Raw genomic sequence first — 12,479 nt, 5'->3', positions numbered from 1 at the left:
CCTAGGTCATTGGTTCTATTGTCGTACTGCTCTAACAGTCAGGAAGTTTTTCCTGATGTCCAGCTGGAATCTGGCTTCCTGTAACTTGAGCCTATAATTCCATGTCCTGCACTCTGGGATGATTGGGAAGAGATCCTAGCCCTCCTCTGTGGTATTTTAAGAGTGCTATCATGTATTTTAAGAGTGCTATCATGTCTCCTCAATCTTCTCCAGACTAAACATGCCCAGTTCTGAAACAAAGCAGCTGTTCTTTCTGAACTCCCTTCTTGACAAATCCTGATGGGGAACCACTCCCACCCCCCAAATCCAGTGAGGGTCTGCTACTAGGAGACATTCAATTTACTTGGGTCTTGACTTGTCATAGAGGAAAGACCTACCTGCCTCAGAATCTTGTCCCTCCTTCAAATATGATACCTCCTTTCTTCCCCTCTCCACCACGGATGGCCCACCCTGCATCATACGTTCTGTCAGTAAGCTCAGTTGTCAGAATGCCTATCCTTATGTAGCCAAAATGATCTGCCCACTAGAAGGGAGGATTTAGCAGGTGTGGAGGAACCCCAACGTTTGCAGAAGTACAAATAGCTTTAGGAAAGACCATAAGCACCTCGGTGAGGTTTAAGTATGCTCACTGGGCCCAGAATGCTGGATGACTCTTGTATGGGGAAAAATGGAAAACAACAGGGGAAGAGATGGAATGGTGCATCCTGCAAAAGGGCATGGCTGGAATGCTGAACTGGAACACTTCATGCTACAACACTAGCTGGCTCGGGCATGCTGGGAGTTGTAGGGGCTTTTTTCCTGTCTAAACACGCCTTGGATTGTTCCCTCAGTTTCAGGTCCTACATGTTTTGAGAAATGGCTGACCATATGGCAGTGGGATTTGGTAGCAGACCATTTCAGCAAGGGCAAATGGTGCTGTGTCCTTCCACTATTCCCTCCTGGAAATTCTAGCTAATGAGCAGGGAGCTAGTTCTCTTTGAGTTACCCCAAACAGATGTAATGTGAGTTATATACGTTGTTTAGCAAGTAGTAGTAGCAATTTCGAGATTCAGAAATGAACCTTCTGTTCAAGCTAAACAAACTGACATCAGGGAATTCACTGCCCCTTGGGCAGGTCAGATTGGACTGCAATTCCAGCCACTGAACTTACTGAGAATACTTGAAAATGTTTTCGCTGTCATCACAGACAAAGGTGAATGCTCACTGGACCCCATTCCATGGGTGTTTCGAAAGAGTTTGTGTAAAGATATCCAAACAAGCTTTTACAGACATGCAGATGTTAAGTATGTCAGCGTTGTCTTTTCATAGTTCTACTAGTTAAATATGAAATTTATTTTATTCAGTCACAGTTTAAACAGTAACTCAAGCTGAAATGTAATCATCACCAATTGTTTATATGTATGATTGACCAATATTAAAATAGGAAATGTAAATACTTTTTAACTTAAACTACCCCAGAAAAAAACCACCCAGCATCAATATTGGGAGGGCTATTCCAAATGAAACTGATCATAGGGGAGGTCCTTCAGTTTTCTGGATTTCTGAAAAAACGTGTGTGTGTGTGTGTGTGTATGTATGTGTATGTTTGGGGGCAGTTGAAAAGACGCTGGAGTACTCTCTCTCTCACACACATACACCCTCAGCCTTAAGGAACTGATCTTTTAGCTGAGCTGGCTTTGGTTGAGGCAGAATCGGTACCATCCCTATGAACAGATTGAATGACCATTTACCAGGTGTGCAGAATTTCTTTCAGCCCAAGGGCCATTTTGGAGACGCACTCTGTGGTGGTGGGGCACGTTCCAGTGGTGTGCAGGGCCAAAAGTTAAAGGGGCAGGGCGAAAGTACCGGAACATTTGAACTTAAACTTCTTACTGCCAGTTACTTTTAAAAAGGGGGTGGGGGTGGGAAGCGACTCAAAAGCCAGGAAAGCACTCAAGGATTGGCGGTTGGGCAAAGGGGTCGTGGCCTCCTGGAGAATCCCAAAGAGTTGTTTCTGGCCCTCAGTTCTGCACCTCTGCCATATACAATCACAATCTTAAAGGATGCTTACTGGATTTGACCATTTAAAAATGGTTTTCCTCATGAAACCTGGCAAGTTTGTGTGGAATGGTGTTACACACCTGAAAGCTAGCATGGTGTAAGTAAGCCAGCTTACTTATTTACCATGTTCAGCTGTCTGCTAAGTCATTTAATGTCAAAAATAAAAGACATGGTGTTGACACAAAGCCAATGTGAATGTGTTGGTTTTTGTCATAGCAAAAGCTTCAGTTCACCATAATCCTCATAAAGTATCACAGATGGTGCTCTTCTTGCTACTGCAAGAACAGGTGAAGTTGTACCCTCTCAAATGGTGGTACCAGAATTGAAGCGAACTCTGAATGTGCTCTTATGGTGCTTGTGAAGCCTAAGCTGTACTTTGTATTCCTTGCTTTGACTTCCTGATCTCCTGTATTTTCAGAATAGCAGCCCGAGATTCGCAGAGATAAAAGAGTGCGTTGCATCGTTTCTGTGGGAAACTGAAGCTGCCTGTCCAGTTACAACAACAAAAGGCGAATCTCAGGTGAGAGGCAGGAAGTATACAGGCCATATGTGGATTTTATCCACAGGCCATTTGCATAGCTACATATGAATCCTTGCAGTCCAATCATTTTGCACGCTTACTTGAAAGTAGGGGTGCATGAGCATCCTGAGATTCAACAGGGTTGCAGTCTTGAGTGGGCCCAATTTGAACACTGGCAAAAGTTCAAGCCCTTTGTGAGCATTTGATTTTGCTTGCAAAAGCCTTGACGGGAAGGGTGCCCACCTCTGGAACTGGCCCCTTTCCCTGGGATAGTGGACAGGAGACTTACTTCGAAGTGTCCCTAAAGGATTGCAGGTTTAATTGTGTTGCAGATGGGGGTGGATGGGGATGATGACTTGAAAATCCTATTTTTAAAAAACTTCATTGACTGCATGCGTCTGGAGAAAGGCATGAGACCCTGATGGCATAACCTTGAGCACTCAGAAAGAGATGGTGGATGTGACTCACAAAGCACAGTCTCTGGATAATAGTGCTGTGAGAAGACTTAACCTCTGGTCACCAGTGATCATGCTTCCATTGAATTCTCTTGAGTTGTAGCATGCTAAACCTCTGTCATAAGGTATTTATGACACAACGTATTTGCTGGAGAATACCTTGTGATTGGCCTGTAGGTAACCTTAGCTGATATGGAAGGTGCCTCTCCCTTAACAGACTTATTTCTAAGGCTGCAAGTATTTTGAGTGTGTCTCTTGTTTGTCAAGTCTATCCTCTTGATAAAATGTCACTTTTCTCTCTTCCCTCCACCCCCTGCAGACCTGCTCTGTAAAGGATCCCAATACTGGCTTTCTGTTTAACCTGAAACCGTTAGCGTCGGAAGAAGGCTACTTAGTCAAGGGAATTAAGAAGAGTTACATGGTAATGCGTTTTCTTTTCCAATAATAGATTTCCTGTTCCTAAGCTGGCTTCTCTTTCAGCATTAAATTAGTTATTGGGTGGGGTGGGGCTGCTGCCTCTTGTAATGATGGAAGCATAGAAAGCATTCAAAACTGCTTTCAGTGCTGATGAAAATGGTGAGATGGGAGTCCTGGCAAGAGCTGTCGCTCAGTGGTAGAGCACGTGGTTTCCATGCAAAAGTTCCCAGGCTCAGTCCCCAGCATGCTCAGGTAGGGCTAGGAAAGAAGCCCTTCCCTGAAGCCCTAGAGAGCCCCTGCCCAGCAGAGTAAAGGAAGGCAACCCTGAGCTAGGGGGACCAATAGCCTGATTCGGTCTAAGGAAGTTTTCCGTGCCCCTGTAATAGAATCAGAATCTTCCGTGTTTGCTGGCAAACTCAAATATCAAATATCCATTCTGTATTATTTTGGAGCAGCTGAACAAGCACTAAAAGATGCTCTTTCAATGTCCTGATAGCAATGCATAGAGTGGGGCAAGTGGAAATGCAAGCAGGGGTAATCGGACCTTGAGAAGCCAGGCCCTGAGATCGTGCCCACCGTTTAGCAGATTGTTAGTCCTCAGGGCAGCTAATGAATATTCATATGCTAAAGTCTATTGATTGTATGTTAAATCTTTTAGATAAATATTTGTGGACCAGCAAGAAATTGCGAGGCAAAGGATAAGCCAGATGACTCAATTGGTGGGTGTGAAACGACTGATCTGAGTCACATTCCTTTGGTGAAACTGAACAAAACTCTTACACTCTCTACAGAAGGATATCTGTCTCTTACTTACACAGGTACAGTTGCTGTGAAACTTATGTGGACTGACATCATAGCTGTTGGTGCTGTTTATCTCAGCAGGCAGTGTTTCAAGTGGCTTAGTTTTGTCACTCAATACACTGCTCATCTCAGCGTGTTTTAAGCTAGAATATGGGGATACTGATGGCCTTGACTGGAGAAACACTGTATCCTGATCAGGCTGCAGTCCTCTTTTAATGCAGGTTGGGGGCTACCCAGCAGGTTGGCAACCATGATATGTCAGTCTCTGGAATTGTTAAAGGCCCGTATCTTAATTTTGACGATAACCTTGCAAAGTTTATATTAAGTTCCAGAGAACAGTCTTTTACATGTTTAACCAAAAGCAAAGCTAGGAAAGTAACCATTCAGGCATTACCAGAACATCAGTTTTGCTCTGCTTGTAAAACAGTAAAGATTTATTATTTATTTTAAATCAGGCCAGTTGTCACAAGCAACAAATCATGTTTAGTCATGAATGTAGGGTTTGCATCTGCCCCTCGCTCTCTTGACAACTTCTCTGCTTCTTCAAGCTGATCGGCACTTTCTCAAATGCTAGTCTGTCCCCAGTATTGTGCCCGCCTCTGCATTCTCCGTATATCAGTCTTGTTTCTCCATCGTATACATCTACAGCACATCACAACGTGTACTGCTCTCTATAATCCAGGGGAAAGCATACAAGGGAAGCAGAGGGACTGGGTGCAGCTTGTTGGCCACTGGACTTCAGTGTCACCTCTGTTCCCCACCCTGCTTTTTTCTGCAGAGGAAAAGGATTAGGGCTGAAAGACCAAGGGAAAGTGTGGAGTTTAAGTTGTAAGCAGTTACGACATGTGATGTAGAATGCGCGTATTGCTTATGGGGCACAAGATTGAGTTCAGGCTCGATTTTGGGACACAATTAGCCTTGGTTGCCTTAATAGATGACTTATGCCAGGAACTGGACAGGGAAAGTGTGACTGTGTTGGTTCTACCGGATTTCTCAGCGGCATTCAATACTATCCGCCGTGGTATTTTCCTGTGATGCACAGTTAATATGAGGCTTGGGGGCACCATTCTGTAGTGGTTCTGATTCTGTGGGTGTACTGAGCAAGTGGTGCTGGAGGACTATTGCTCAGCCTCTTGGCCCTTGGTCTGTGGAGTTCCCTGATTTGGGGAGTTTTGGCCTTACCAATATGCTGATGATACCCAGCTCTGTCTGTCAGTTTCAACTGATGTGAAGGAGGCTGTAGAAGTCCTAAACTATGTGGGATTGGAAATGGGTGAACAAACTGAGGCTCAATCCAAAGGTCCTGTTGCTCATTAGACAATATAACCTGGGATTATGAATACAACCAGTTCTGGATGGGGGTAGCACTCCCTCTGAAAGATCAGGTATACAGCTTGGGGGTGTTCTTGGATCTGCCACTGCTGCTTGGTCAGGTGTTCATGGTGGGTGGGAGTGCCTTTGCCCAACTTCATCTGGTTCGTCAGCTGCACCCTTTCTTGGCAAAAGAAGATCTGTTCCTGGTGATTCATGTCTTAATTACCTCTCTTTTAGATTACTATAACTTGCTCTACATGGGGCTGCCCTCTAACTTGCAAAATCTTTAATGGTTTGGGGCCAGCATATCTGAAGGACCACCTCCTTCCATACAAGCTTGCCCAAAATTTGTGATTATCATCAGAAACCCTGTTATATGTCCTTCAGCTTAGAGACTAGGTTGATGGGTACTCAAGACAAGGCCTTTTTGGTAGCAGCACCCCAACTGTAGAGCACCTTCCTGAAGGATATGAGGTTGGCTCTGTGCGTTATTTAGACAAGCAGTAAATATTTCTGTTCCATTGGGCTATTTAAGTTTCACTCTTTATTTTTAGTGTTGCTTTTATTTCATTCTATGGCTTTCCCCCTGTGATTCTTGTACGCACACAAAAACACACCACATTTTCAATATACATCACCCCCGGAATCTGGTAGGCAGAGGGTGCATTTCATAAATCTAAGAAATAATGGATATGAGTGTCATGGGAATAAGGGTCTGGGTGACAAGTATGTGTGCAATTTTTAAAAAATGACATATAATTAGCTGGTGGAATGCCTTGACTCAAAGTTTTCTCCCCCTCTCTCTCTTTAGGACCTAATGATACTTTCACAGTTACCTTTATCTGCAGTAAAGCCTATCATCAAGAACCCACATTTGTGCATGAAGAGGTGAATTCAGCACTGAATATTAATCATACTTTCTTTGAGTTTCGCACACCTTTAGCCTGCCCACCTGCTCCAGTTGCCTGCCAAGTCACAGGTAAGTAAACTGAGGTAGAACGATCCCCTGGAAAGCTAATTTCAGCCTGCCTTGATGATAGAGCTATCCTACAGATGGCACTTTTTTTGTTCATTCAAGAAGTGCTGGAATTTGTTTCTTGGATGTTCTGGAGGTCTTTTGAAAATGCATATACTGTGTCCAGGGTAGGAAAAAGAAGAATTCCTTATCCCCTGCCCCATGAAGCTCTGTAGCCCTCTGAAACCATATTTTGCATTTTTTTCTGGAAGTTGGATTGATCTGCTCCCACAGCTGAAACCTGGGTTGTTTGAATAGCATTTGTTAGACATTTTGCTGGGTCATAGTCTAGAATGGGTGATTTTATGTTTCATGAATGGTAGTTAATGGTTAGGAGTTTCCGCTCCTTTTGGGTTGGTGGACGTGTTTGTAATTTTGAGAGGGTGCTATCGGTGGACATAAAATGGCTGCCATGAGAGGTCACAAAAATACTTAATTCCCAAATAATTGTGTTAAACCTTGCAACATGCTTGAGTAGCATGGCGTAGGGACATTGGGTTGTATCCAATGATGGTGGTCCTGTGCTAGTGGAAAATGTCCAGTTGCGCAAAGTGAGGTACTGAATTATTGTTGACCCCCTTACGTATTACAGGACTTGAGCCTTTCTTCATTAGTGTACCTCTTTTGTGTCTCAATATGGTGGTATTATTATTATTATTATTGCTGTTTGACAATCTGACATGGATTGCTAACTGTTTGCTGGATAAGGTGGACCTAGTTTAATCAAGTGTTTTGCGGTTCCTCATTGTGTTTTCAGATTCTGCTGGCAATGAGTATGACCTGAGAGACTTAAGCAGAGTGAGCGAACCTTGGATTGCCTTGGATACGTCAAAAGATGCAAAAACGCGAACTTTTTATCTCAGCGTTTGCAAACCCCTTCCGCCCATACCAGGGTGCCCTGGTAAGGCTCTTAAACTGATCTGACTAGTGCACTGGAGCTAACTAAGGGACTGTCAGTACAACAAGCTGAAATGTGGCCCCTGAGAGTTTCTCCAAAATGGAATTCGGCCCTTGTGCTGAAAGAGCTTCAACACCAGCATACTACAGGGTGTATCTGTAGCTCTGGACCTGGCAATTGAGTGCTAAGAGCACTTGGGATTCAAATTCACACAACCATGAGTAACCTCTGATAAGGTGATCCTTACTTTAATTTGTCACTTCAAATGGTGGGCCAGCCCTTTCAGATATGTTGGACTGCAATTCCCATGATTCTCTGCATGGCCCTTAGCGGGTGGGGAAGGCTGCAATAGTATGTTGATGAAATACAACTGAGCAGCTTCTGAGCCTTTTGATGGATGCAGAGATACTGACATACAGAGCTGCACTGAGTGAGCTATGGGGAGCCTAATATGTTTTCAGGATAGATGTGACTGGCCTTTCAAAACTGCCTTTACTTTCATGCCATCCTAGGATCAAACTTCGAAGTTTAGAATGTATGTTCTACTAGGGAGAAACAGTGACAAATATATATTGGATTTTTGAAATTATGGAGTGAATGTTATGGCTAAAATAAGCAGTTTTAAACAGCTAACTTTTATGGTAATTTTATGCTAAAAGGAGTTGTCTGCATGGGAAGTGTTTTAAAAGTTCCCACTTCAGTAGGACCTGTTGGCTGAACAAGCGAAATTGGTGATCAGCCCAAACATGGCTGACTTCATTAAGAAAGAGAAAGCACTCTAAATTATTTCTGACTTCCTGTTTTAAAAAGATCAGTACAGCGTTTAATGGAAACATATGTTGAAATGTTCCTTTTTGCTGCAGGTGGTATAATAGGATCTTGTGTGAAATATGCTGATAAGGGCCAGAGTCTTGGTATGATTCAGATAAGTCCTCAAGCTGCCACGGATGGGTCCATTAGCATTGTGTACTCAAGTGGGGAGAAATGCAAAGATAACCAGCAGTACTCAACACGGATCATCTTCCTCTGCGATCAAGCTACAGTAAGTGTGTGTGTGTGTGTTTTGGAGGGGTGTGTGTGAAATCTCATATTGAAATGTCTGGAGGTAATAATTTGACTACCTGTAGCAATCTTGCAAGCTTACTTAGGGGCTGTCTTCCACCCCCCACCCCCATCTCAAACTTGTTAGCATTGCTGTAGTTCCTATACTCATTGCACATGTGCAGCTCAGGATTTCTGTCCCCAAAAAGAGAGAGAGAGAGATTTGAATTGTGCTTGCATGCACTGCCCTTTCCCCTCTTCTAGCCTCAAAGGGCTAGTAGCCCTCTAGGGCTAGAAGGAACTGAGTGCACTTATGTGAAGCACTGCCACATAGCGGCATCTTTTGCTGCTCAGATGGTTGCTTGGGAGTCATTGCTGCTTATGTGAGCAGACAAGGTGGAATTTCAAGGCTGCCTTAACCACAATATTTGACCCTCTTCTCCCCTCCCCCCCAGCCAATGTCTAAAGGAATAAAAAAATAATGACAATATTTTATGTGTTATGTGATGCTAAACAGTACAGTTATCTAGGATAGCGTTGCATGTCCCCAACTGCTTGGAAAGTACAACAGCTTATTTAGGAAGCCAATGCATAGAACCCTAATAATAATGCTGATGAGGAACTCTTAATGTTTTCTTTTTGAAGTACAATTAATTATGGTAATTAATAGCAGTGTTAGTTCTTGCTGCTCATTCAGAAAGTTGAGGACAGCACTCCTGCAGACATTTTGAACTTTCACATAATTGCAGTAGATTCATGGGCTTGTCCCAGTTCAACCCATATAGAGCTGTCTTCAGCTACATCCTGATGTAGGACAGGTGCACCACCACCACCACCATAGGTGTGCTAAAAGTCTGAAGTGCAGCTCAACATTTCCTCCCTGCCCCCCCCCCCCCAAACTTAGATTTCCACAAACTGTATCAAGCAGCCTTGACTGTACAACAAAACTGGTTCAGCCAAAGATCCCGTGAACGGCAAATCTTTTGGGATCACAGGTTTTCTCACCAAATGGAATTTGAATGAATTGGGTGTGCTGGTTAAATAGCTTAATGGTGGGTGGAGATTCTGTAGAGAATGTATAGAAGACGACCACTAGAACATCATGTTTTGCGGAAACTTGCCAACAAGCTCATCTTTATGCCCAGGGGTCACCAGTGTTCCAACATGAAGAGGATTGTGAGTTTGTGTTTCTTTGGAGAACGCTAGCAGCTTGCCCTGTGCGCAGAGCAGAAGGCAAGTAGAGCTTAATGAAGAATATTTTCTTTAACGTCCTTGTATATCTAAGCCTCTTGGGTAAAAGTATTTTTATAGTTGGGATGCAAGAAGAAATGAGCGAATATAGGCAGATTCTTTCTTGAACTGAAATGCAATATCTGCCTTCAGTTCTTCCGTCAACTATAATTCCAGATCCATGACAGAACTGGTTACTTGTGAAGCATTTTCTATAAGGGAGAACATGACAACTGTATGCAGCACATCATGTGCAACTATCCCCATGAACACACAGTCTTTTGCCAAAGTGCTTTCTATATGGGAAATTTGAAGTTCAAAGTAGTCCTTTAACTGCAGAACAGGTAGATGCATTATTCTGGCAAAGAAATTGTGTTGATTACAGTTGCTTGTTTTTCCCCCTTGCCCTGATTAAAAGCAATGAAACTCTGTGCTTGTGTGGGTTTATTCTTGGATTTGAAAGACCTCGGCCATGTAAACTGAAGTTTTCAACAAAAGATTCAAAGTTGGACAATCTCTGTGGATGTCGGTCCACTTATTCCTCCCTAGAATCTATCCCTTTAACTGCCTGGGAGGGATCATTCCAGGAATCATTCCCATTCCTTGTCCAGAGTTAGGCTCTTCGTGTATGGATTGCCAGGGTTGGATTATGTCAGGGATCCTGAGTCCCTTCACATCCTTTGCGTTCAGAGCCATGGAGATGGCAGTGGGCAAACTACGTTGAGGAGGATCTTGGTCATGGTGGGAGTGTTTAGCTTCTTCTTTTTTTACTGTCCTGGAATTACTTAGAGCCTACAGCCACTGACCATTGGCTATATGATTTCAAAAACCTCTGCCAAGGGTTGTTGTTACAATACAGTCCTAGGCAAGGGGTTGGGAGATTTGCCCCCACACCCCCAATTATCAGCACAGGGCACCTTTAGATTCCTGCGGAAGCCTATATGAATTTAAAAGCACCAAACACAGATTCCAATCCAACCCGATGGGCACCTTTGTAGGAAAGATCTTTCTCGTGGCTTGACTTTCAAAAGTCAAGCTGTGAGATAGATCGTAGGGGTTAAAATGAGTTCTTGGATATCTCCGGTGAATCATATCTTTGGTAGATTTTGCTTTTTATTTGAGGATAAGAGTATGTAGCTGTTTTTCGTAAGCTTATTTTTTCTGATGTGGGGGTTCTTTAAGGTGACAACTGTCAAGTGAAAGATCCAAGGTACGATCATGTGTATGACTTGACATCGCTTCGTGGGAAGGATATCCAAGTAAGCACTGATGAATATGACTACTACTTCAGAGTCTGTGATGGGCTACCTACGGGAAAATGCAACCAACCAAAGCAAGATTCAGATGTTGTGTCTTCATGCCAAATCAAGAAGAAAGACACCACTTTTAAAAAGATAGCAGGTAAAATTCTGACTTGATTATCGTAAGAACATAAGAAATGCCATGCTGGATCAGACCAAGGGTCCATCTAGTCCAGCACTCTGTTCACACAGTGGCCAACCAGCCGTCGGCAAAGCAGGAGGACACAGTGCAACAGCACATATTCCCCAGCAACTGGTGCATATAGGCTTACTGCCGCTGATACTGGAAGTAGCACATAGCCATCATTGACCATTTCCTGGTGAGATTCGAACTCACAGCGTTACTACCCTCCTGCAAGGGTGAGGGACCCATTTGGATGGTCTGCCCCAGGAGACTGATGGAATCCAATGGATTTCTGAATGCTCTTGGGGATTTTCCAGTGCAGAGAGCTGGTGATCCAGCTGAGGCCCTAGCCTCACTGTGGAATGGTGAAATGCGGAGAGCCATCGACTTGATCGCACCTGAGTGCCCTCTCCAGTCCTGTAGAGCCAGCTCTGTTCCTTGGTATGCTAAGGAGTTGCGGTCAATGAAACAGGCTGGACGTCGGCTAGAGCACAAATGGCGCAAGACTCGAAGCGAAGATGACGGAGCACGTTGTAGAGCGCATAATCGTGCCTATTGCGTGGCAGTGTGGGCAGCAAAGAAGGCTGATTTTGCTGCCTCCATTGTGTCCTTGAGTAGCCGTCCAGCGGAGCTCTTCCGGGTGGTCGGGGGGCTGCTAACATCCTCCCCAGCAAATGGGCCCCTGGCCCCATCGAGGACCCGCTGTGACCTTTTTGCATCACACTTTGAGGACAAGATCGCTTCTCTCCGCAGCGAGCTTGACGTTGTTGTTAGCGCAGCTCCAGTTGAGGTCCAATGCCACTATCTGCCCAATTTTGTGGGATCAGTTCCCTGCTGTCCTTAAGGAGGCAGTAGTGTGACCACTCCTGAAGAAGCCCACCCTGGACCCGATGGTATTAGGCAACTACCGCCCAGTTGCTAACACTCCTTTTTTAGGGAAGGTACTTGAGAGGGTTGTGGCGGAGCAACTGCATGCACTCTTGGAGGATACTGATTATCTAGACCCATTCCAGTCTGGGTTCTGATCTGGTTACGGGACTGAATCAGCCTTGGTCGCCCTGATGGATGACCTTTATTGAGAGAGGGACAGGGGGAATGCAACCCTGTTAATCCTGCTCGATCTCTCGTCGGCGTTTGATACCATCGACCATAGTATCCTCCTGGATCGACTCCGTGGGATGGGCATCGGAGGCACTGTGTTACAGTGGTTCCGGTCCTACCTACGGCGTCGTTTTCAGAGAGTAGCATTGGGTGACCAGTCCTCAGCCTCTTGGCAATTGAGCTATGGAGTGCCGCAGGGCACCATCTTGCCCCCAATGTTAT

General features: G+C 44.5%; 1 protein-coding gene across 1 annotated transcript in view; it reads left to right on the top strand.

Annotated features, from left to right (window-relative positions):
• IGF2R (insulin like growth factor 2 receptor) overlaps positions 1–12,479 on the top strand; it is an 82,489-nt gene that overhangs the window by 42,239 nt on the left and 27,771 nt on the right. Inside the window, exons 20-27 of the mRNA XM_063124476.1 lie at positions 2,459–2,560; positions 3,335–3,436; positions 4,091–4,250; positions 6,359–6,526; positions 7,320–7,463; positions 8,324–8,502; positions 9,647–9,734; positions 10,914–11,132. Of these exons, the coding sequence (XP_062980546.1) occupies positions 2,459–2,560; positions 3,335–3,436; positions 4,091–4,250; positions 6,359–6,526; positions 7,320–7,463; positions 8,324–8,502; positions 9,647–9,734; positions 10,914–11,132 (1,162 nt within the window). The remainder of the gene's footprint in view (positions 1–2,458; positions 2,561–3,334; positions 3,437–4,090; positions 4,251–6,358; positions 6,527–7,319; positions 7,464–8,323; positions 8,503–9,646; positions 9,735–10,913; positions 11,133–12,479) is intronic.

Source organism: Elgaria multicarinata, chromosome 4 (assembly GCF_023053635.1).
Source record: "Elgaria multicarinata webbii isolate HBS135686 ecotype San Diego chromosome 4, rElgMul1.1.pri, whole genome shotgun sequence".
In the NCBI taxonomy this organism is placed as follows: Eukaryota; Metazoa; Chordata; class Lepidosauria; order Squamata; family Anguidae; genus Elgaria; species Elgaria multicarinata.
The sequence above is the reverse complement of the archived record's forward strand: the minus strand, read 5'-3'. Positions and strand labels throughout refer to the sequence as shown.